Source organism: Podarcis vaucheri (genome assembly GCF_965113315.1).
Source record: "Podarcis vaucheri genome assembly, chromosome: 1".
Taxonomy (NCBI): domain Eukaryota; kingdom Metazoa; phylum Chordata; class Lepidosauria; order Squamata; family Lacertidae; genus Podarcis; species Podarcis vaucheri.
Window position 1 is genome coordinate 127,410,378 of NC_138759.1, and position 26,053 is coordinate 127,436,430.

The 26,053-nt window shown below is 43.0% G+C and overlaps 1 protein-coding gene across 4 annotated transcripts in view; it reads right to left on the reverse strand.

Annotated features, from left to right (window-relative positions):
- HECW2 (HECT, C2 and WW domain containing E3 ubiquitin protein ligase 2) overlaps nucleotides 1-26,053 on the reverse strand; it is a 197,411-nt gene that overhangs the window by 116,629 nt on the left and 54,729 nt on the right. For all 4 annotated transcript variants that reach the window (XM_082222539.1, XM_082222540.1, XM_082222543.1 and 1 more), the window contains exon 2: nucleotides 23,692-24,022. In XM_082222539.1, coding sequence (XP_082078665.1) covers nucleotides 23,692-23,983 — 292 coding nt within the window. In that variant the 5' untranslated portion in view covers nucleotides 23,984-24,022. The remainder of the gene's footprint in view (nucleotides 1-23,691; nucleotides 24,023-26,053) is intronic.

Sequence of the window (26,053 nt, forward strand, 5' to 3'; positions counted from 1 at the left end):
TGTGTGTATATATGTACACATTTGATCAAGGGGACTACGACTCCTGAAATCTTAGGCCATAATACATGTGTCCCAAGCCTCTTTGCTGGAAATTTGGAAAAATAATAATACACATTATTGGAAATAATAGAATACAAACATAATGGCACATTCCCTCTGCAGATGACTTCTGATCCAGCAGAGGAATCTCACTCATGAAAAGGGGGAGGCAGGAGGTCTCCCCTTTTTCTCTCCCCTCCCTTTTTTTTGAGGGTTTCAGGACTAATTGGAACAGGATGGGATATGGCGTTCTGGGCTGCAGAAGAGAAGGGAAAGTCGATGAAAATAACCTCTCCTTCCACCCTTTCCCATCAGAGGGAGAATTCTGAGTAAAAATGTTCAGTGGATGCTACCACCAGTAGCAACAAACTTTGGATTCAACCCTACAGATGTTATCTACCACTCATAGTCCAAAAATTCACATTGTACAACACTTTTATTCCCTTGCATTATTTTGCTCTTCCTATTATCTTACAGTATATAAAGGGAAAATGCTAACTGTTTGACAACCTGCTGTTACTATTCTATTGTTTCGTGGTTTAGGGCAAAAATACTTAAAACATACACACACACACACGCGCACACACAAATGACCTCATACAGAAGTTAGCTATTATGATGCTTGATCTCCAATCTCCTATTATATCTATTTAAATTATTTTATTATTTCAAAGAACCCTACAAACTGTGAACTTTTTGCTTGCATTCATGTTAAAACATATTTTAATAAATGCTACTATGAATTACTTTTAAAATGGAACTTCCTTAGGGGAAACAATACACTAAATGGGGGAGGGTTTTGTTCACTTTAATTTTTAAAAAGTAGAAATTGATTATAGTTGCCAAAGAATTCTGTGTAGAAAGCAAACAGCACCAAAGATCACATTATTGGATCTGTAGATTCCCAGAATTATGAAAACATGGATTTTATTTTATTGCATAACTTAGCTTATAGCATGACTACACTTTGCAACTTCTGGTGATTAAGAGCAGGTTTTTTGCTTTTTAAACTTCTCCTCCAGAAGATAAATATTTTTTCCTTTATTTCCATATTCTGCATGGTGCACATCACAGAAAAGAAAGATATAAAATGGAAATCCCAAGACTGGCAATTAGACAAAAAGATCCTAAAATAATTGCACCACTGTTTTCATTCTTAAAAACCTGAATTTTTATATTTCCCCAAGCTACTTCACAGACATTTAACTTAAGAATGGATTTTACCTTCTGAAGCACAGGAATGCTCCGTCTTTCTTAAAGAACATGGATGTTCACTTCCATAAGGTCAGCCAAAGAGTATGTGGTTCCTGAATACCAAAGTCTGCCAAGTGATTTATTTCAAGAGACTTACTCACTTCCTCAGTTATTTCTTGTGTATATATATATTTTATAAATAAAAAAACCAACCCAGCAACACCCAAATTTTAAAAGTATTAAAGGAAACTAACCAACACATCCTGAAAGAAAGTAATACCAAGGCTCACGAAAGATAAAATCTTCTGAAAACTCAAACCAAAAGGAAAAGGTAGAGGGGGAGGCAGGGGTTTAATATCTTTGAAACACTTTGTGCTTTTAATTGCAGCATTTTAAGCAATTTATAGCTGCATTTCAAATAACATTCTAAAGTAGGGTCAAGCAGCACAGTGCTCTCTAGATGTTGGTCTCCAATTCTGCTTCCTTAACAAAAGAGTGATCCCACCCAGTATTATTTTTCTAGGAAAAGAGGTGCTGGAACTCATCATGAATGCCTCCATTGTTCTGTATAATGGCGCCCACCCGAGGTGCAGGAATTGAGTTCTGGCAAGTTTTGGCTGAAAATAAGCCCTCATCTCATCTACAATCAAATGTTTAATCATCTTCACCATGGATGGTCAACTGGCAGCCCATGGCTCCTAATGGCCCTACCAAACTGTATTCAAATTCAGCAAAAAAGCCATTATTGTTGTTGTTTGTTTGTTGTTGTTGTTATTGTTGATGATGATGATTGAATTTATATGCTACCAAATGCCATTTCATTCATAAGGGAAAGAAACATGTTTTGAACTTGTAAGGAGAAAAGGTACAGTGGTACCGCAGGTTACATACGCTTCAGGTTACATACGCTTCAGGTCACAGACTCCGCTAACCCAGAAATAGTGCTTCACGATGAGAACAGAAATTGTGCTCCGGCAATGCGGCGGCAGCAGGAGGCCCCATTAGCTAAAGTGGTGCTTCAGGTTAAGAAGAGTTTCAGTTTAAGTACGGACCCCTGAAACGAATTAAGTACTTAACCTGAGGTACCACTGTATTAAGGGAGGCAGGTGGCGCTGTGGTCTAAACCACTGAGCCTCTTGGGCTTGCTGATCAGAAGGTTGGCGGTTCGAATCCCCCGCGACGGAGTGAGCTCCCCGTTGCTCGGTCCCAGCTCCTGCCAACCTAGCAGTTTGAAAGCACGCCAAAAAGTTTAAGTAGATAAATAGCTACTGCTCCAGTGGGAAGGTAAATGGCGTTTCCGTGTGCTGCTCTGGTTTCAGTGTTCCGTTGCGCCAGGCGCGGCTTAGTCATGCTGGCCACAAATGCAGACTCCCTCGCCCAGTAAAGCGAGATGAGCTCCGCAACCCCCAAGTCGTCTTTGACTGGACTTAACTGTCAGGGGTCCTTTAACTTTTTTTAACAGATATCAAAGTTCTAACACAAAGGTGACGCTGAAGTTTAAGCTATCTCTCAGAGACTATAGCCTGCAATGTGAGCTGGCTATATGAATGTTAATTAATGTCTGTGGAATGCTCTCCCTAGGGATCATAGAATCATAGGATGTTTGCCTGGCTCCTTCATTATATACCATATTTTTCACTCTATAACACGCACCTGACCATAACACGCACGTAGTTTTTAGGGGAGGAAAATCCATAGGCATGCCACCTGTAGGCATTTCCTCCATAACATGCACAGACATTTTCCCTTACTTTCTAGGAGGAAAAAAGTGAGTGTTATGGTGCAAAAAATACGGTATATATTTAGGTGCCAGGTGAAAAGGTCCTCTTCAACCAGGACTTCGGCTGATTCGTATTCTACAGCCTTTTAAATGTGTCTGTGGGAAGTGGGGGGGGGGAGTCATCATTTTGCTGTTTTGTGTTAATTATTTACTTGTTTTTATCCTGTATTTTATACTGTGACTCACCCTAAATTATGATGATGAAGGGTGGCACATACATCTAATTTTTTGTTGTGGTGGTGGTGGTTGTGGTTGTTGTTGTTCCCTTGCACATGGTAATTTTTTAAAAGGAAAAAAAGAAGCAGCATTAATTAACACATAACCTCTCTGAGAAATGACCAGCGCGCAGCAAGCTTAATTTCTGTCTGCCACCTGTGGTTGCTTGCTTTTTATTACAGCAAATGATACATCAAACACCATTTCATTAAAAACAAAACAGGAACCAACAGTTGATCTGGACTTTCTAGGATTTAGTCCAGACATTTCCTATAAGCAAAAGTTCATGTTTACCAGACACTACGCGGAGCAGCAATAGAAGTTTCAGCGCAGTAGGGGAACTATTCTAACAAGAAGAAAAGTGGGGGCGGAAACCTTGGGAAAATGAAAATATTTAAAACGAATCAAAGAGTACTTTGAGCCAAATGGAAACTCTCAAACAAATAGTCCCAGGTACAATATAAACATTGCAACCTTATCATAAATGCTGGAAAATAAATAAAGCAAGACCAGGCTGTGTACTCACTGATCAATTAGATACTGGCTTGCAGCAGGCTTTATTTTTGCAGACTGTTGAGAGGAATTCCTGGGAAGTTTATTACAGGATCCTCCAAAGGGAAAAATCAGTGCTAGCAAACAAGAATGCCCAACAGTACCAATGCCTGCCAACCCACAATATGCAGGTGCGGGGAGTACAGGACTAATTCAAGGCGATGGGTCACCAATGGGGCGAGTGCTTGCTTTCACAGAATGTGTCTGGTGCCAGCAACAGTTTCTGCAGTTTGCAAATTTGCCCACAGACCCAGAAAGGTTGTTAGCCCCTGTTCTAGGTTGTGCTTTAGGTATGAACAGTCAATAATGAAGGCCAGTGGGCTTGGGCCATGCCAAAGAAGAAACCCTAAAACACACCCAAGCATCCTCTGCAAAGTCTGGAAAACTTTGGTCAATTGCTTCCGAACAAGCCAGTATTCAGAAGCCACCTTCCTATCATTAACTACCACAACCTAGCTTGGTTTGAAGCTGCCTGGTAGAGATGCAACAGAAAGGTGGGCTTAACTATTGCTTCCTGACGTGTTTCCTCCCTGCAAAGTGGCAGGAAAGGGGTCTGCATGAAGCTTCCACATAACCTGGCTAATGGGTCTGAATTATAAATTAAAAGCAGTTTTAAGATCAGAAGAAGAAAAGTCCATACAGTGGTACCTCGGGTACCTAATTCATTCTGGAGGTCCGTTCTTAACCTGAAACTGTTCTTAACCTGAAGCACCACTTTAGCTAATGGGGCCTCCTGCTGCCGCAGCGCCGCCGGAACACGATTTCTGTTCTCATCCTGAAGCAAAGTTCTTAACCTGAAGCACGATTTCTGTGTTAGCGGAGTCTGTAACCTGAAGCGTATGTGACCTGAAGTGTATGTAACCTGAGGTACCACTGTACTTTAGTGTGGCCACTTGTGTGTTGCCCTAAAAAGAGAACAAAATGGGCATAGATTTGTAGTAGGCCTGGGTGATGTATCAATACATCGCCCAGGACCGGTTTGAGGGCCAGAGCACAATGGCACCATCACCCGGCGGGTGAAACTGCCACCACCATCCGAGTCCATCCACCACCAGTGTCCAGAGCAAGGAATGAGCTGCACTGGCCCCAGCCCTCGTGTGGCCATATCTGACACAGCTTCTTTCTCCCTTGGCTTTCCAACATTGCGATGTATCACAACATTTGGCTGGTGATACATGGCTATGTTGAAAAGTTGTTATCGCCCAGTCCTAATCTATAGGTGCAAATCCAGCAGTTAAAATACTTTAAATAAAAATACAACACATTTGGCCACACCTGTGATGAGGTGATATTTGTCCGTGTGCCACCAACTGTGAATGGAGAACTTCCAAGCCCCCTCCTGCTCTCCCCTCTTTATGATTCCGTACATTTGAACTGGGCTTGTACCAGACAGGCCCTCCAAATATGGGACTTCGTTGTGGAAGGTGGGAAGGCACATGACCACCCTTACCAAGCTCTGATACAATTCACAACCTTAATTTTAATTCTAATATTATTTTGCTGCAAATACAATTATATTTGCGGTGTCTCTGAAGCAGACCTTGAAAACCATAAGCTTTTTATATCTGAAAACATGGCCTCATAGTCAAATGCACAAATTTAGCTCTCAGTCTTAAAACGTATTTGAGGCTGATTAATTTCAAGAGAACAGGCTTTTGAATATGTGCCCTCAGGTGACAGCCTAAAACAAATGTTAAAATATATACTGCTTCGAAAAGTGCGAGCCTCAAGGAACTAAGACGCTTAATGACATTTGTAAGAATATCTGCCTCAAACCATTTGCTGGTTTTTTTATCAGCTGAATGGCGTTACCAGTTGTGCTCATTTTAGGCAAGCTAAGGAGTTTGGCTTTTGCAAAGGGAGACAACTTGGCCAATAAATGATCGGGTTAGACAATATGAGCACAATCCAGAAACATGTGCGAAAGTCACACTGGGGAGAAGCTTACACTGAAGCGTATAAGCACACACGAGACCAAATTATAATCATTAGTGGGACTCTGAGCAGATTCAAAGTTTAAACAGGGCACGTTACCAACATTACCCACTTCTATGCACATGGAAGACTGCTTGTGTGAAAGAACTCTCCTGTCACAGTGTTCCTGCACATGGAATACTGGGAGAAGACCAGGCTATAATATTCTGCCCCAACACTCCAGCTCTCTTCAGCTGACCAGCACAGAAGTTACTCAGTGCACTGACAGGGAGCAGGGATTGCATTCAGACGCCAATCCCCAACCTCCTCCAGGCCTTGATCCAGCTCTTCTGTATATTAAAAAGCAGCATCCCTGTTTGCATGGAGAAAAAGAGGCAGGGCTACATGCATACAAACTGGGTAGAAACACACAGAAGATCTGGGGACAGGGCGTTGTGATTCAACTCATTCCTCCTCCATATAGATAAGAATCTCCTGATCTAGTTGCCCAAACAGCATACCCTCCAACATTTCTCCGGTGGAAATAGGGATATCCTATTCTATAATAGTAATTTTACTGTTTATATCCTGCCCATCTGACTGGGTTGCCCCAGCCACTCTGAGCAGCTTCCAACATATTAAAAAAAATAACATTAAACATCTAAAGGGTTCCCTATAAAGGGCTGCCTTCACACGGCTTGGGGGTTGGATAACTCCATACCCTCCAACACTTCTTGGAAGAAACTAGGGACATCCTAAGGAAAAGCGGGACATTCTGGCACCAAATCAGAAACTGGGACAGCTTCTATAAATCCAGGACTATCCCTGGAAATAGGGACACTTGGAGGGTCTGAAGAAGGGCTTTTGTGTCTTTCACATGTGTTGTCAAACATCACTGCTGAGATGGTGCAATCCTATGACAATGACTGTACCACATGTTCTCTTTACACTATACCAGCTCTTAAACACATAAATGTGTGCTTTAATCTCATTCTCCAAATAGCATCCAATGCAAAGAGCTGTATGCCATTTGTAATTTTTAAAGGTCTTAAGCCACTGCAAAACTTATTCCACTGGTTGCCCATTCGTATTTTGTTTTCAACACAAAGCACTTTCCCATGAATATTTTATGGTTGATGGCATCTTAGATTGTATGATGGTCAGTTGCACAATTGTTCAATATCCCAAGTAGTTTCGTTTGCAGTTCTCATCAATGCATAGATACACATGTCACAAGATCTGCCTCTCTCATGATAGACTTCACAAGTTTTAAGTTCTATACATCCATAAAAATATAATGAGCATAGAAAAGGTGATATATGTCTTTAATCTAGCTTTCAAATTGGGGTTATTCTAACAGTGGCCAGAAGAAAGCATGAAGTTATGCACGATTAAGCCAGAGTTATTGCAATATAGCTCATGGCACATTGAGCTGTGACCAGTTTGTCTGGTAAGAAATATTGTTGCCCTTGATTTCTGCAATATGAATAGCTTCAGCTAACTCAAATTTCCCTTCTAGAAACCCCTTACATTAAAGTAAAAGTGAAACTTGTGTTATGCTATTTAAAACACCCCAATTTATGAATGGGATTTTCTAGCCTTTAGTAAACTGTAGTCTAATTATCTCTCAATATTATCTCTTCCTAGGACATTTTTCAAAATAATGATTTTTTTAAATTTAAACATAATTTGAAGCAGTGAGTAGAATAGTAAAACCTAAATAGCTCTCTTCAGAACTTAAACCAAATTAGCTGTGTTAAACCAAATTAGCAGAACTTAAACCAAATTCAAAGTGTTGGTGCTGACCTTTAAAGCCTTAAACGGCCTCAGCCCAGTATACCTGAAGGAGCGTCTCCGCCCCCATCGTTCAAGCCCAGACACTGGAGCCTCCTCACCAATTATCATCATCATCATCATCATCATCATCATCATTTATACGCCGCCCATCTGGCTGGGTTTCCCCAGCCACTTTGGGTGGCTCCCAACAGAATATTAATAATAATAAAGCAAAAAAACATTAAAAAACCTCCCTAAACAGGGCTGCCTTCAGATGTCTTCTAAAAGTCAGATAGTTGTTTATCTCCTTGCCATCTGATGGGAGGGTGTTCCACAGGGAGGGTGGCACTACCTCTGCCTGGTTCCCTGCAACCTCACTTCTCGCAGTGAGGGAACCGCCAGAAGGCCCTCGGAGCTGGACCTCAGTGTCCAGGCTGAATGATGGGGGTGGAGACGCTCCTTCAGGTATACTGGGCCAAGGCCGTTTAAAGGTAAAGGGAAAGGGACCCCTGACCATTAGGTCCAGTCGTGGCTGACTCTGGGGTTGCAGTGCTCATCTCGCTTTATTGGCCGAGGGAGCCAGCGTGACTAAGCCGCTTCTGGCAAACCAGAGCAGCGCATGGAAATGCCTTTTACCTTATCGCCTGAGCGGTACCTATTTATCTACTTGCACTTTGACGTGCTTTCAAACTGCTAGGTTGGCAGGAGTAGGGACTGAGCAACGGGAGCTCACCCCGTCACGGGGATTCGAACCGCCAACCGTCTGATCAGCAAGTCCTAGGCTCTCTGCCTGGTTCCCTGCAGTGAGGGAAGCGCCAGAAGACCCTCGGAGCTGGACCTCAGTGTCCAGGCTGAATGATGGGGGTGGAGACGCTCCTTCAGGTATACTGGGCCGATGCCATTTAGGGCTTTACTAATCCTCTTCCTTGCTATTGCCTTACTGTATCACCTTTGGCCTGCCCTCTCTGAGTAAGAAAGGAGTGAAGGGAACGAGGATATTAAGCAGAAGCAGTAACCTCTGCTGATTCTTAACATGAAAAAGAAAACTAACCCAAGGTAACAGCAAAGCACCGTGTTGTGTCATGTTCTACAGAACAGAAGAATTCGGAAGGAAATAGTTGAGTTGTTCAGTTACAGAAGGCCATTATAAACACTGGGAAAAATGTGAACTCCTTAAACAAACAAACAAAAAAGGATCGTGTTGCTTTGTATCACAGAGGACAATGTCAGATCAGGGGACCTTCCTATATAGGTATTGGAGATTTCCTGTTCACCAGTCTGCTACCCGGTCATTAAAGAGGCTATAATTAAATATGTTTACTCATCTTCCCCCCCAAAAATTACGAGGGAGTGGCGGGAAAGGAAGAGACGCTGGGAAAGATGCCATTATAGTTTCAACCTTTCTGATGGTTTCCATAGAACTGTTGGGTAGATCTGGACACTTTGCTAGAGTCGGGGCCAGAATTCAATGAAAGTAAGCCAAACTCATAAGCTTGGAACTGAGGAATTCCAAGGAATTACTGAAATAGCAAAATTTCAACCATGATTCAAGTCTTAGGGATAAGTAAACGGAAACTAAAGTTTATACAAGAAATGCACAATTCATACTCAATTGTTGTTGGAAATTCAAACATCTGCCCTCATACTAAAGAACTAATGGGAGGTAGTGTTTATAGCAAAGCTTTCCAAACCATGTGTCAGGGCTGGAAAGGGGTTATTTAAACCCCCAGTTAGCTAGTAAAACTGAATTACTGTGTCGTGAAACAATGCATGTCTAATAAGTGTGTCATCAACATGAAAGTTTAGAAAGCTGTGTGGTTTATAGTGTCAGGCTAGGACTGGGTGGAAGGAACTCAGGTTCAAATCCTCACTTGGTCATCAAGCGGACTAGAGACCGTGGCTAATTAACTTATCTCTCAAGCTAACCTAACTCTCAGGATTGTTGCGAACATTAAATGAAGGAAAGAACCCAGGGAGTAAAACCTGACACAGAAATTTTATAACTAAAAGTTGTAAGCCACAATAATATGATATTTCAGGGCTGTCGCATCGTATTTTGTCACCGGCAATATGTGATTTCCTATCTATGCCCTACGAAGAGGAAGAGCACTAGGACCCCCATAGCTCTTCCTGAACTTAAGTTTCCTATTGAATAGTGCCTGTGACAGCCCACCTTCCACTGTACTTGGGTGCCATTTTGTCACCCTTTTCCTTGGGTCTTTAAAATCTTTTTGCTGGGCGAGCACTCAAGTCACTGTACTGCTCAAAAGCAACAGTGCTTGCACATACAGCTTGGTAGGCAGGATTGATTGCAGAACACCTGCTAAGTCTACCTTCCTCCTCACCCATAGCAATGCACACCCCATGCCATTAAATATTTTATTTCTTGTTTCCTTAACATTACATTTGTTTGGAGCATGTGCTTGGCATTTTATTAAAGCTTCCGTGTCTGTGTCATGGCTTTAAAAGCAAGCTATTCCCATTGCAAGGCATTCCCACCCCATAATATGCAGAGAGCATTACTCTACTTCCAGCTGATCAGGGCTAGAGCACTGCAGAGGCAGTCCCGACTGTTGTTTGTCACCATAGCTGTCAACCGCCCCTTATTTGGCGGGAAACTCCCTTATCCCAGTGCCGTGTCCCGCTGCTGTCCCTTATTGATGATGTCCCTTAAATGTCCCGGGTTTCAAAGGAAGCAGGTCCTCTCCCTCCCTCCCTGCTGGCCAGGGAGGAGGGAGGCTCCAACTGGGTTGCTTGGCTGCCCAGCCTGGCCCCCTCCCCGGGAGCCCCTCCCCGCTGGGACTGGCGGGAGCCTCGTGCCCTTCCGCCGCCATCCTCCTCGCGGCCGCCGAACTGAGCATCTCTGCCTGGGGCCTCCCTTCTGCCCATCGCCACCGCTCCCGATAGGCTGTGCTGCCGAAGGACCCGGATGAGATGGGCAGCCTAGCGAGGCCTATGAATTGCTGGGGAGTCTTGAGAGGCGAGCGAGGGCAACCATAGAGAAAGCAGTTCAGAGAGAGGAGGAGGAGGAGGCAGAGGCGCGGGCAGGTGTTCCAAGGGCTAACCATAGAGGGGGAAAGCGGAGGAAGGACCGCAAGCGCTTCTTCCATAGATTTGTAGTGGTAGACTAGCATAGATGGTCTGATCTGCGGTTTTACTTCCGGCGCTATTCCCCTCCCCTTCCTCCCCGATGGAACTGGGAGCTGTAGGTGGAGCACGAGAGAAAAGATACAGAACTGCAGCAGCATCTTCGTAGCTTGGACTTCGTTTTGCGTGAAAAGTGGTTGCTGCTTGTAGTCATTTAATTGCAGTGTTTCATCAGCTGGTGTCTTGAGCAGCAACCTCTGGAAACAAAGGGTTAAAAACTGGCGCTGCTCTCAAAAATTATCTGGTCCCTTTTAACTTCGTATTTCAGCTGGTTGACTAAAATCCCTTATTTTTGAGGCTGCTGGTCCCTTATTTTCAAATCTGTAAGTTGACAGCTATGTTTGTCACGCATCTCCAAAAAACCTCAGGTTGTAAGGTTGGGTTAACTAGTGTGTTCAGTTTCGGTTTCTTAAAAAAGGAGCAAAAATGTGGTGTGAGGGGATTGCTCTTTCAAAAGAGGTTTACGGATTAATAGGCGTTGACGTGCTTTAGGTTCATCTAATGTTTCTGTTCGCCAAATGTCTCCATCTGGTGAAGCAGCCACTCGCATCACAAAGGCAGGATGGAACAGAACATTGGTTTCAGTCCGAAAGATCATAAATCCCAGTGATGCGCCAGAAGTCTTTGCAGTGGAAATATACTGATAAGCCGAGCCAATGACAGCAAATGGGCCTCTACGGTTGCTGTCACTGAGCAAGAAAACGTTTGGAAAAAAGAAGCAGACACATCCAAAGCAACACAGAGTGAAAATAAGTGTGAGCGTTTGTGTGTCCCGAAAAGGCCCCTTCTCAGTGCTGATGTTTAACTATATTCAGCAACAAAAAGACAGTCTCAGCGTGGACTTCTGTGAAAATAAGTATTTTCATATGGGTGTCTTTTCTCATTAATTATAAAAAAGAAGGCTGAACACATCTATCAACTGGCCTGATCTGATTTAAACATACACACACACTTCTGATTAAACTCAAGCCATCCTTTTTATAATCAGCGCCAGCTCTGCTGCCTGCTGCCTGCTTCTTACTATTGCATTTCCTTTAGATTTCTCATTCCAGAGGGTGAATCTACACTGCCAACGCTTCACAGTACAAGGACAGGCCAGCCAGGAGGATAACAATGTCACTGAGGAATTTTGCAGCAGACAAAAGGAATACATCTCCTAGAATAAACGAACTCCTTGGTGATGGAAATGAATTTGTTTTCGAGACTGGAGATGCCTTTGTCAATGGGGTGAAACAAGAAAAACTAAAAATCTAATTCAGTGTGTGTGGAAATGTCCACTACGGGAGTGCCTTATAAGAGAAATTACTTGCGTAGTTGGATATGAAAATATGGCGTCTGCAAAAGAAAAACTGGCCAAGTTGTTATGTATATGCATACACTGTGGGATGTCAGCTTTATATGCTCTCAACAAGTATATCGTTTAGATATAATTGGCTCAATTCTTTTAATCATGAGTGGAAATCATGGTGGCCAGCTCCCCAAAATCTGTTCCAAAGGACTGGGAGACCCTCCAAAACAGTATGGAAGACTTGGGGGAGCAGGTTTGCAATCAGGAAAACACCTCCCTTTATCATACATTAGCAGATGCCTCCACTGGATTAAAAGCTATTACGCAAGCAGAGCAGCAGCACTGTATTTCACACATCAGAGTTTTATTGGGCCTTCCTAAACGGGGGGGGGGGGGGCACCTAAACAACAAAGCTTCACTTTTTGATTAGGGAAACATTGTTCCACCCCCACTGTTCAGCCCAGACACTAGTTCCAGCTCCGAGGGCCTTCTGGAGGTTTCCTTAGTGCAAGAATGATGTTACAGGGAACCAGGCAGATGGCCTTCTCGGTAGTGGCGCCCACCCTGTGGAATGCCCTCCCACCAGATGTCAAGGAAATAAACTATCTGACTTTTAGAAGACATCTGAAGGCAGCCCTGTATCGGGAAGTTTTCAATGTTTGTAATTTTATTATATTTAAATATAATAAAATATTATATTATTATATTTTTATATATGCTGGAAGCTGCGCAGAGTGGCTGGGGAAACCCAGCCAGATGGGTGGGGTATTATTATTATTATTATTATTATTATTATTATTATTATTACTTCTTGATGTGGACATAAGCATTTTTCTAATTGGATCAGGTGAAAGTGAGGTGTTGTTTCAGCAGCACCATAAGTGTCAACATTTATACTGCCGGTCAAAACGGATAATTTTTTCTACGAGGCATCATTCTGACAACATGCTACAATCCTATCTTCCGCCCCTTTTTCTTGTCAATTTCAATGGGACATAAGCACATTGCACTTTCTCAGATTTCACATTCTGGTTCTAAGATGAAAATGCACTCACAGGTTAGAGTTGCATTTGAAAGACTGCAATAACACACCCTTACATGTAATTGTGTGTCTACATGATAATTGTCGAACATGTTGGGAAAAGATTGGTTTATATCTCTGTGTACTTCAACCCTGACCATTGGCCATTCTAAGCGGGGGGCTGAGGGTCCAAACACACGAGAAGTACCACAGGTTCTCCAGACCTTTCCTAGGTGATGCTTCGAGCAACTCTTCTGATCCCAGACAATAAGCAGAACATTTATAAATGTTAGCAATAATTTTGGAGTGCTCCAGAGAAGCGGACACAGAGCAATGGATCCAAACTACAAGAAAGAAGATTCCACCTAAACATTAGGAAGAACTTCCTGACAGTAAGAGCTGTTCGACAGTGGAATTTGCTGCCAAGGAGTGTGGTGGAGTCTCCTTCTTTGGAGGTCTTTAAGCAGAGGCTTGACAACCATATGTCAGGAGTGCTCTGATGGTGTTTCCTGCTTGGCAGGGGGCTGGACTCGATGGCCCTTGTGGTCTCTTCCAACTCTATGATTCTATGATTCTATGAAATATCAGAGTAAAAAAGAAAAAAGAACCCATCACATAATGTAGCTGCTGTGTTTGTATTGTACAGGTGTCGAGTTAAAAATACAAATAACGATCAGGGCTCTGTTAATCCATTAAAGTTCTCAATTCAGAAGACATTTCAGAGGCTGAACAAAGCCTTTGGAACTGAGCATAAGGTGTTGAACTTCCCCAATCTTTCCGCTCAATCAGAGCTACAAGCGTAAGTGTATTAAAAGAGAGCTTATGTGAAAGCTTTCCCCCCCTTTTTAATCTTGTCTGACCTGAAATGGAAAGCCTCTAGAATTTCCCCAATCCCAGCAGGTTTTACTATAAGCTCCAATCCTATCTAAATTGTCAAATATAGTCCTTATAATAAAAAAACCCCAACATGTTATTGAAAAGCTGCTTTGTATTTATTCGTGAAAAAATGACAATCAGATTAACCATGATAGAAACAAAGAGTTCTTAAATATTTTTCACCACAATTGTTTTCAGTATCTAGATTTAAGAAAAGATTTTTTTAAAAAAAATCTATATCCCAAAGTGCAGCACAAAAATAGGGTAGGATACATGGAACCAATGTTTACTTCGGTTCTTAACTTCGTGCTACCGTTATTCAAAATTAGGCAGAAATAAAGAAATAATCATATCAACATAGCTATTGATTTTTGACAGCAGTTGCTACTCCCCAGGCAAAATGTACATCAGCAAAATTTACATCACCAAATATGCTGGTCTATTTTTGAAGGGTTTCATTAATAGAATGTTTTACCCCCCAAAATGGACCAAATTCCAACAAAGAGCTAATTGATTTCAACAACCTTAAGTACACTTGACTCTGTGCTAGATAGTGGCTCAATAATTTCTCATGACTGTACTTCCAGGTTCTTGCATTTCTTCCATTTTAAGGAGAGTTGCCAGAGAATTCTGAGAAAAAAACTGAAACGGGAGCAGAACTTGCTGATGGTATGGATACTCAGAAGTTAGCCCCAGTGAGTTCAAGTTCCAGGCAAGTGTGCACAGGATTACAGCCTGAAACTGTGAATCAAGATGGCCTTAAGAGTGTCTCAGCCCTCCATCTGAAATACAAAGAGGGTGGCCAACCTTACAGAATTGTTGTCATGCTTACAGTAAGAGAATGTAAGCGAAGCACGTATATTTTGAAAGTGCTATCTATACAAATGCTAAATTATTCTTGAGATAAACCTTCAACTCACAACCCTCTTTCTTCCTCGTTTATCTATTTGGATCATTTATTTATTGCCCTTTGTACATACCACAGGGCGCTTTACAACAAAGTCAAATAATATAAAAAAAGAATCAATAAAATCCATAAAAATAACACAGTCTTTAAAATACACAGCCCTGGTATAAATGTTGGGCCATTTCTAAGAGTCGTCGTGTGAGAAAGACAATATGACTCATAAGCTACTCCTGAGTCTTCCTACTCAAAAGTAGTGGTGTGTGTGTTTTTTAATGTAGCTGAGACAACATACCCACACACAGAAAATTTCTGCAGAAATATAGAGTGGATTTACCATCTATTTTACAATTTCACCCAGCACCCCACACAAATTTGACAGCAACACAGAGTACTGTTAGGGCACCTGATTTGAATTTGTAATAAAAAAACAAAAGAGCAGTAGTCTCGTAATCTGGGGAACCGGGTTCGCGTCTCCGCTCCTCCACATGCAGCTGCTGGGTGACCTTGGGCTAGTCACACTTCTCTGAAGTCTCTCAGCCCCACTCACCTCACAGACTGCTTGTTGTGGGGGAGGAAGGGAAAGGAGAATGTTAGCCGCTTTGAGACTCCTTCGGGTAGTGATAAAGCGGGATATCAAATCCAAACTCTTCTTCTTCTTCTCTTCTACTGTTCTGTGTTTGCTGAGTAACTCTGGCTTTTCAAAATGCTCACGACATTCAGAAGCATTCTGAAATAACCTGTCGATAGACTGTAGATGCACGCTTGTGAAAGAAAAATCTTACAATGTTATGATTTGCCTTGTAACACAGTAAGAGCTAGAAAAATTACCTGTCTGAATGACCTCAAGGTGAAACAGTCTAACCAGAGGAGCTCCAGGTAAAGTGAGTGAGCAAATTAAATTAAAACACACACAAAAGGAGCAACAAGTGCAAATAGGAATTATCGGTTGGTATCTTTCCAGTCTCCTACAGGCCCTTGTGGAAATTCACAAACCAGTTCATGTCAAGTCACAGTAAAAGCAGAAGAAATAATGCAAATAGTTGATGGCAGCTGAATTTCACTTCCAGGAGCTTAATGTATTAGGACAATACATATTGCAAATTGCAAGATCATTTCATGTGGTTGACTCCATTTTCCTGCTACATGTTTTTTTGTGGTGTTCATGAGGAGAAAGAGTGAGACTTATATGTGCTTCATGAATTACTGTTTTAGCAGAATCACAAAGCGCATGTCATGTTGAAATAGTAATGCGTGGAATAACTCTAATAAGCAACCAAAATAATAATCAACCAAAACAATAACAAGAGGTCTTTTTCTAGTTGAAGAGTTTCACTGCAAATGAACCACATAAAGTCGTACCTTGGATCCCGAACACCTTGGTACTCAAACATTTTCATTCCTGAATACCGCAAACCCGGAAGCGAGTGTTCCAGTTTGCGAACATTCTTTGGAACCCAAACGTCCGACAGGGCTTCTGCGACTTCCAATTGGCTGCAGGAGCTTCCTGCAGCCAATTGGAAGCCGCGCTTTGGTTTCCAAACGTTTTGGAAGTCGAATGGACTTCTGGAATGGATTCCGTTCGACTTCCAAGGTACGCCTGTACTTGTACCAACAGAATTCCAACCAGGAAAACATTGAAACCTGTCCCAACTGCCACAAACTATCAAAGCCATAAATGCAAGAACTTCCAAAAGGAGTTTTATACATCCATGTGCTATCCTCTTCAGGGTTTGCATTTTACAATCAGGGAGAACCTCTCTAAATGATGGGTTTAGACCAGCCATGTATACAATGCCAGAAAAGTTACTAACATGCTAAGATCACTCTGCCCATCTTCCAACAGCCTGTCCATTTGCCTAGATGGAATGCCATGCAATTGTCACCTGCGTGGAATTCTTCATCACCTGTGGCAACCAGTTACATGGCAAGTCTGAGTTTGACTAGAGTGAAATTAAGTCTGTCCACAGTAGCCTTCCCCAGGCTGCTGCCCTCAAGTTATCTGACTACAGGTAACATCAGCCCTAACCATTATGGCCAGGGATGATGCAAGCTGCTATCCTACAGCACCTGGAGGGGGAAAGATACAACTCCTTATATCCAGCTGGCACCTCAAGTCAATGAAGTTCAGTTCTCCCTGAGATGCCAACACTGTGCCCGGGCTGAACCACTTCAGACTGCAGGCTGCCACTCTTATGACAGAATGCTCCTCCATACAAAAACATTTGCTACACACACAGGAACTAGCTTATCGCACTAGGCTAGAATCCTATGAGGTGGTTAGGTAGGGCAGGAATCAACAGTCTACCAATACAGTGGTGCCTCGCAAGACGAAATTAATTCGTTCCGCAAGTTTTTTCTTCTTGCGAGTTTTTTGTCTTGCGAAGCACGGTATCCCATAGGAATGCATTGAAAATCAATCAATGCGTTCCTATGGAGACCGTCCGGGGACAGAGGGGAAGCGCCGCTCTGTCCCCTCTTTTGAAGCAAGGGGCGGAGAGGAGAAGATCGCTTCTCCCCCTTGCCGCCCCTAGGCTCAAAAGGGGTCCGGTGAGAGAGGGGAAGGCGCTGCGCCTTCCCCTCTGTCCCTGGAGCTTGCGGGGCTGGCAACGGGGAGAAGCGATCTTCTCCGCGCCGCCCCTTGCTTCAAAAGAGGTCCGGGGACAGCGGGGAAGACGCGCTGCGCTTCCCACTGTCCCCGGAGCTTGCGGGGCAAGCTTCGTTTTGCGAAGCAAGCCCATAGGGAAATTCGTCTTGCAAAGCAACTCGAAAACGAAAAAACCTTTCGTTTTGCGAGTATTTCGTCTCACGAGGCGTTCGTCTTGCGGGGCACCACTGTAGTAGTGAGAAGGACTAAGGAAGAAACTCTATGAAGCACAAATGGACAATTCAACAGCAATGTGTTTGCCAGCACAGGGTTCAGTGGCTTCCACACACTCCATGTAGGGAAAGGGCTGAGTTGTGGGGGCCCAGTAAACCGTGCCCAGCTGGTTCTGTCCTAGGAATGGTGGGATTAAGGAGGCCCTTTCAGAATGCCACACCAGCTGAACAAAAAGCAATCGGAGCCCGTGGTCTGTTTGATATTCCTTCGCATGGAACTGAGACACGCGCCAAAAAAGAAAAAGGAAACTTTAAAGTCTCTTCGGAATAAAGCAAGCAGGAAAGTTTGGGTTCGTTAAATCTATGTTCTCACTTCTTCCCACTAAAGAGTCTGACTGAAAAGAAGTGTGGGGAAATTCATTCAGGCACCAGGACCATTGGCAGACCAACTCTGAGTTATAATGATGTCTGCCAACGTGACATGAAAGTGGCAACATCAGCACCACCATCTGGGAATCCAGATGCGGTAACTCTCCAACAGTTTGACTTTATCACCAATGGTACACTCTTCCATCGTCTCTCAAGACAGACAGATGACAACATATTTTCTGGACCACCTCGATTTTTCATTTGTGTATTTATTGAAAATGGCCACATAAGGTTTTCTAAAATTAATACTCAAGTCAGCATAAAAGTAAAGGAGATCACCATCCCCCCAAAAAAGTAAAACCTACAAAACAAATGGGATCAAATATATAGGCTACATCCCATACCTATCAATGTCAAGTTATAAATAGAAATGACTGAGTTTAATCAAAGAAAGGTTAGCACTTCTGGAAGGGCATCTTGCTGCCTCCGCTGGTCCCACTGGTACAGAACATTTGGCTGCTGCCCAGCAATTTTACACTTCTAATTCTGTAGCCCTTTTGCCAGGGCTCAGAATGCTGTTGTGTCTGAATTTTGAGACCTGGGACCAACGGCTGATAAGACGTACTGCTGAACCTAGAGTTCTTTCCTGATTGTATTCCACCAAGACAGACAGGACTTACTAATCCATATGGAAACCTGATAAACCTGCGAGTAACCTTCAGTAAAATGCCAGTTCATCATCTTCTGGACTTCTTTTTTTAAAATCCCCATCCAAAACAGATCTCTAATTAAAAGAAGATTTAACTCAATTACTCAAAAACTCAATTACTAAGACTGTGGTGACTCAATAATTTTCTTCTTAGCATGGGCTGTTGTCCAGGATAGATATACTGCAGGAGAGGGAGAAGTGAAACAGTAGTGGGTACCTTAAATGTTAAGCACAGAGGATATATTCACAATGAAAACAGGGGAGTCCCTGCAGATGTATCCCAGTACAATACATGTGAATGTGTCACCAGCATAATATTTAGGTGCACACACAGCAGGTAACTCCACAAGACAGAAGAATATGTGCTCGGCCACAGCGAAGTTGAGTGAGGCAGATTCCTATAGGTGGTGTTCAGCTAAATTTTATTCAGAGCAGATCCACTGAAATTAATGAGCATGACTAAGTTGGGTCCTTTAATTTCAACAGGTCTATTCTGAGTAAAACTTAGTTGAATACCACCTGTTGTTGCAAGTCAGGACACATACATTTCCCAAGTCAACACTTTTGGCAGCTCCCCTGCTGCTTCCCATGCCATCTTAACACGCTTTTCTGCAGGGGCCCATAACTTTCGGGACTTGATTTTTAACGGGGGGGGGGGGTGCAGTTGTGAAAACAAATCAGCAAAAAACTTCTCCAGACTTCTTTCATTAGTGGTTGCTTCCGCTGAACCAAAAGTCCTCCTATGGAATGGCACCAATTGGATTCCATCCACTATCAACAGTCAATTGAAAACCTTAATACATAAGCTACCACTTTCCCACCAAAATAAAAATGCAATACATATATGACCTGTTGACTATCACCCTACAGACCCTCTTGGGTGTTAAGACCAGCAAAGGTTACCTTTGGTGCTTCCGATGCCCACAGAAGTGTTGGGTCTGGTGGCAAAGGAGAGGGCCTTACCTACAGGAGCACCTCAGTTCTGGAACTCTTTCCACACAGATTTCCATCTAGCATCTTTGTTGCACAAATGCACCTCCTGACCCACACCTTTTGCAGTTACGGTATTTTGTTTTGTAAGATCCACTTCTTTTGCTGAATCTATACTGCTCTGTTTTTTATTGGAACAGTTTTACCTTTTTATTTGCTGATTATTATACTTGTTTTTATAATTGCATATTGTATTGTTATAACCTGCCCTGGGGCAGTGCGGCGAAGGACAGGTAGGAAGCCTGATAAACAAATAGATAAAATATCAACGGGTTATAGTGCAAAGCCAGCTGCTAGTGCCTTTTAAGGAACAAGCTCCTTTACCCATAAAAGAATCATGAAAATGCTCGTGCTGATTGGATCTGATGGAAAGGGAATAAGCTCGTGTCACTAACATTCATAATATCCCACGGTCACTTTAACCGAGAAGCAACTAATGACGGCAGGAAAATAACCTTTCGAAGGAAGGGAATAAAATCTGTTGTAGTTAACTGAGCAAATGGAAGATTTACAATGGATTTCTCTCTTTCATATCATTTCTCGGAAGGTTAAGCTATTAACTTTCCTGTGGAGAAGAGCAACCAGTTTGTTGTTTTTTTTGTCTATTTCTGTCACATCAGAGAATGCTTCTCTTTGATGATGGTGAAAAGTTGGAAGCATATTGTACAAAACATCAACCCCACCAGTTGAGTTCAATGCCTACAGGAAGATATAAAAGAGAATGGAAGAGACAAATCTGCAACACTACCTTTAAAAATACACTTAAGCATGTAACTAGTTCTAGTAAACAAAAACAAAAACCCTATGGCAGGTGCCCTTGTCCTTCATTTTTGTTAAAGTATCATATGTCAAACAGTTTGAGGATGATTGATAACTATGCTTATTTTGTGGTAAGGAAGATTCGATTATCCTTCGCACCACAAGAATTAACTTTTTTTTTTTACACAACCCCCCCCCCCCTTTTCTATTTTTGTGAACTAGGAAGTAAATATTTTTCCTTTGTCTATTAGCATTGCTGTCAAACAGCTCTCCAGTGTTGGAAGGAAAATTTTTACATCTGAACTGCTGCATTACTCTGGAATCTCACCAAAACAACTCTCTTACGCGTAAGGCAAGCTGCATGTAAAGTATGCAACTTGCAGAAACAAAGGAAAAAAACAGATCCAAGTGCCTTAGTCTGACTGTAAATCAAGCTCATTCTTTGAAAATCAGAAGACCAGCACATGATGCTGAGAGGTAGAAAAGCCATCTTTTTCATCCAAATGCTTCTTATTGAACTTTTCACTACTTGAGTGAAGTTAACTTCATATTCCCTCAGTCCATTTAGACAGCAAAAGCAAAAGCTTTTATCCTATAGGGTAAAAAGGTAAAAGGACCCCTGGACGGTTAAGTCCAGTCGAAATCGACTATAGGGTGCAGTGCTCATCTCGCTTTTCAGGCCGAGGGAGCCGGCGTTTGTCTGCAAGCAGCTTTTTCAGGTCATGTGGCCAACATGACTAAACTGCATCTGGTGCAATGGGACAACCGGGCCGAAGCCAGAGCGCATGGAAATGCCATTTCCCTTCTCGCCACAGCGATACCTATTTATCTACTCGCACAGCTAGGTTGGCAGGAGCTGGGACAGAGCAACAGGAATTCACCCCGTCATGCAGATTCGAAATGCCAACCTTACAATCGGCAACCCCAAGAGCATGGGTAGGCAAACTAAGGCCCGGGGGCCAGATTAGGCCCAATCACCTTCTAAATCCGGCCTGCGGATGGTCCGGGAATCAGTGTTTTTATATGAATATAATGTGTCCTTTTATTTAAAATGCATCTCTGAGTTATTTGTGGGGCCTGCCTGCTGTTTTTACATGAGTAGAATGTGTGCTTTTATTTAAAATGCATCTCTGGGTTATTTGTGGGGCATAGGAATTTGTTCACTCCCCCCCCCAAAAAAAAAATATATAGTCCGGCCCCGCACAAGGTCTGAGGGACAGTGGACCAGCCCCCTGCTGAAGATGCTTGCTGACCTCTGCCCAAGAGGCTCATAGCGCCACCTGTGTCCCTATAGGGCAAATGCACAGGATCACAAATGTAGGGAAGGAATCACACTTTTTAAAAGTATAAGAGTGTGAACAGTTATATGAGTGAGCATTTCAAATATTCAAATAAATGAATACTGCTCAGCAATGTTTGCAAAAGCCTTGTAATGTAAGTCAGTAGTATTATCAACCCCACCACACCCATACTGAATATAGAGAGGTTGAGGGTAAAAGGACTGGAGTTGAAGGCCACTGAGCTCACAGCTGAGATAAGATCTGCATAAGAGAATTCACAATGCCCAGCCACTATTTTATTGTGCAGTTGGCATGGAATGTGGCCCCATGGGCAAGGGGAATGAGAAGTCCACAGCTTTATTAGAAGGTAAGTACAGTGGTGCCTCGCAAGACGAAATTAATCCGTTCCGCGAGTCTCTTCGTCTTGCGGTTTTTTCATCTTGCGAAGCACGGCTATTAGCGGCATAGCGGCTTAGCGGCTATTAACGGCTTAGCGGCTATTAGCGGCTTAAAGAAAAAGGAAACAAACTCGCAAGAACTCGCAAGACGTTTCGTCTTGCAAAGCAAGCCCATAGGGAAATTCATCTTGCGGAACGACTCAAAAAACGGAAAACTCTTTCGTCTTGCGCGTTTTTCGTCTTGCAAGGCATTCGTCTTGCGAGGTACCACTGTACCTTGTGGAGCTTTGTGTGGAATCCCACAAGAACTTTCCAGAGAACCCAATAGCCCCCTTGCAAATACCAGCACAACCAGTGCAGCACGACACTCGTTATATCTGCAGATCAGTTAGCTAAGGAAAGTACAGCATTTTCCCAGGTACCATAGATATGTTTCCAACAACATTGTTACGGAAAGGCAAATCTCAAGGAAAGACACTCAGACAATGCATGACAAATGAACAGTTGCGTATCTATTGTGCTGTTTATGCTGGGATTCCACACATTTATGCAAAAGCAGCCTCAGAAAATTGCTTCAACTACACACGGCTATCAACCTAACCCAATATCGTATAGTCAACAACCAGGTAAGATGCACTGTCAAGTCTTGTTAAATCATTTTGAGACTTCTTTGTGCAAAGTGACTAACCAATGTAAATAATAATAAATAGGAAGTAGTAGTAGTGACAGTTGTTAAATGTGTAGGAAAAGTGCAAAGGTCAGCATGGGTCAAAATTTATTAGCACCAGCCACCGTTCATGAGATGCTGGTTTCTAAAGTTGTTCACAGCATAAACAGAACCTGGGGCATGTTGCTGAAGTGGTTGGGTGGAGCAGAAGTGGAGTCTATCCTGTTAGCATCATCCCACAGGTCAGCTGAACCAGACAGTAAAGTACTAGCTGATCTCCATCTTTCCAATCAAAGGTACTAAGTAGTTACAATGGAACAGCACACGCATTTCCAAGACCAGCTTGCTCCACTCTGGCACTGCAGCCGCATCAGTTTAAGTTACTACGAACTTTAGGGTGTAAAAGAGGAGTAGTTCTGTACACTGATTCATATCTTGCGTACGTGGACTCAGGATTATAACCTAAGCACTCTATAGTGTAGATACACAAAATAAGTAAACGCTGGTTCTGAAACTACAAGAATATAGCTTACAGACAAGAGTTTCGTAAACAAACAGCACACTACCGTTAACAAATAGCATTGTAAAAAAAAAAATATGTTCCTGTGATTTTGAAGTTATTTCCATGGCTCCCTGCCCCCCCCCCCCCGGAAGCATGCCAAGTTAAAGCTACAAGAAAGCTAAAACTTCATCCTATTTCCACAGAAAGGAGCCAACCCTTTGAACTTCTAAGCGTTATTGCAACCAAGCGTATTTAAGAATAGAAAGAGCTTGAGCGCAACATATTTTCTGCAATCAAGAAAATTGCTTTTCTGTAGATATCAGATCAGGACAAACCCAAAGCTTTGATAACGTGGAGCATGTTTTTGCACGAATCACTGGAAAACCTTGTGCAGTGTTATCTCTACCTAACCGTTCCCATTCGTTTAAAGAAAGACAAACCTTCAGAGGAGCATGCCAGGTAACAACTGGAACAGAAGCTCTTTGCTTACCAATGTGATAAAGTCCTATCCAGTCTGTGGGATCCACTTCTTCTTTAATATCCCAGAAAATGATGAGGTTCTGAGACTGCCCTAGGGTGTATTCATACATGCTTGCAGTCAAACTAGAGCGGCTGTCAGATGTCACTAGATCAGTGTCACTATTAGCACGCTGAAGGTTCATGTTCTCAGGCCTGGTGCCCTGAGATGCCAGGCTCTGGAGGTTCTCAGGGCTCAGTGTGTATCGCAACTGGGGATTCCTCCGTCGCACAAAAAGCAGATGTTCCCTGGCTGAGCTGGTCATCTTGAGCTTGTTTTCACAGGAGAGGTTTCACATAGAGAGCTGTAAAGAAGAAAACGCAAACGTCAACATACAAACTCTCTTGTACATCTGCTGAGATCAGAAACTTGATTAGGAGAGCTAAATTGTTTGGTTGTTGTTGTTTTTTAAAGGCTGTGGAGAGAAGCTTTCACCGTTAATACCCAAAAACGGCTTTTCACAAAGAAAACACATCTTTTCCAAATAAAGTTCTGCTCACATTTTGACGTACCTACTTTACCCAAGCTCACCAGGCCAGTTAAATCACTCAAAATTATCGTCTTTACTGGTCCTTAAAACTGCTAACTGCCAACACTATGTTTTCTATAAAGGTCAATTAAAGTCACTAGTAGAATCCATAGGAATCTTGTAAGCTGGCTTTCAGTCCAGCAGTGAATGCAATGACCAGCAGCCAGTGCAGCAAATGGGCGGGGAAGTGGTTTGAGAAGGTGCATTTCAAAAGAGGAAAAACAGAAGGTCCTAAAACAGCATGGAAATCCCAGATTTAACCATGTTCACAAAGTGTCCCATAACCTATTGAGTTTATGCCTTGCTGATTTTTCCTGGGAAGAAGCTACTTTTATCACGCCTTAATTTCCCCCCAAAACAGCTATACGGTATTCACATGCACATACAAGGCGGGTATCTACGGGCAGCAGAATGAGTTGCCAGAGTACTGAGGGGGCAGAATAGGCTGGTAAAATGAATGGCAAACAGCTGGCGCAAAATCTCTCCCCCTGCTGCGTTAATCCCACCTTGCACACAGGAAATTATGTTAGCATTTTGACATCAGTATTGAGACTACAGCTGCTGCGTAAGAAAATGCAGTTGTTTAATCCCACAAAATAACTGCTAGGTTTTCCCCTAGGCCCTGCCAGTTGAAGGAGTCAGAGGCATGTGAAAGATCAACAGCTATGATATACAGATCAACCACAACCAGTGCTGTTTTTCTAAAAAAGAGGGGCTGGAGCTCACCATTATCTTCCCCCTTTTTCTCTTAGAATGGCAATGGAACCCACCTGAGAGGTGCTGGCTGGGGGGGGGGGAGCCCTGACCACAACATATTATTTTGCTCAAATGCAACAAACTCATTTCCATCATATCCACAGCCTTGGATTCAAACAGAAATCATACACTGTGCTCTGCCCCTCTCTCCAGCTTGCTCCTTTTCCTCTAATTCACACCACAGCCCCCAAACTCTACCTAAAACTCTGCCTCTGTGATTCTAACTATCTCTGAGTTGAGAGAGGGTCTCCACCCATTTGTTGTCTCACACAGAGCCCTCTTTCCTTTGTTATCTTAACAGGCCATCACCCCAGGTGACCACCTCATGAGAAAGCTAGCCAGATCCAGGGGTTCAGGAAGCTAGCCTGACTTGATTAGCTTTTAATACTTGCTGGATCCAGGGATCCGAGGGGTCTGGCAACCACAAACCCTTAACAGTATTTAAGTCTTTAAATGGAGAAACACGATACAATAAAAGCAAGCAGGGGGAAATTCAACTCCCAACACATTATGTCACATTTTATAATGCAAAACTGTTACACGTTATCTGTAAATACCACCTGTAAATGCCATTTACTAGAAATCAATCTTAAGTTTCCCAGCAAAATCGAATACGGCTCTCTCCTAATAAGATTTACGGGCTGCTTTCTGAACTGTCTGGAAATTCATGAAAGATTGCAAAGGTAGCTGTAACGTCCTCCATAACAGTGTAAGCATAATGGTGCAGCCTGCATTACCGTATTTTTCGCTCTATAGGATGCACTTTCCCCCCTCCAAAAATGAAGGGGAAATGTGTGTGCGTCCTATGGAGTGAATGCCAGCTCCTTGGCTTCAGCGAAAGCAACGCGAAGCCTCCGAAGAGATAGCCGCCTGAAGCCTTTGGAGCGCAGCGGGAACTCGTGCTGCGCTCCGAAGGCTTCAGTTTCCTTTTGCTGAAGCTGGGAGAGCAAGACTCTTCTGGCTTCAGCAGAGAGGGAGAGCTGCTCAGCGCCCCTTCAGCGAAGCAGGAGGAGAAATGGAAGGGGCCCGTTTCTCCTGCCACTTCGCTGA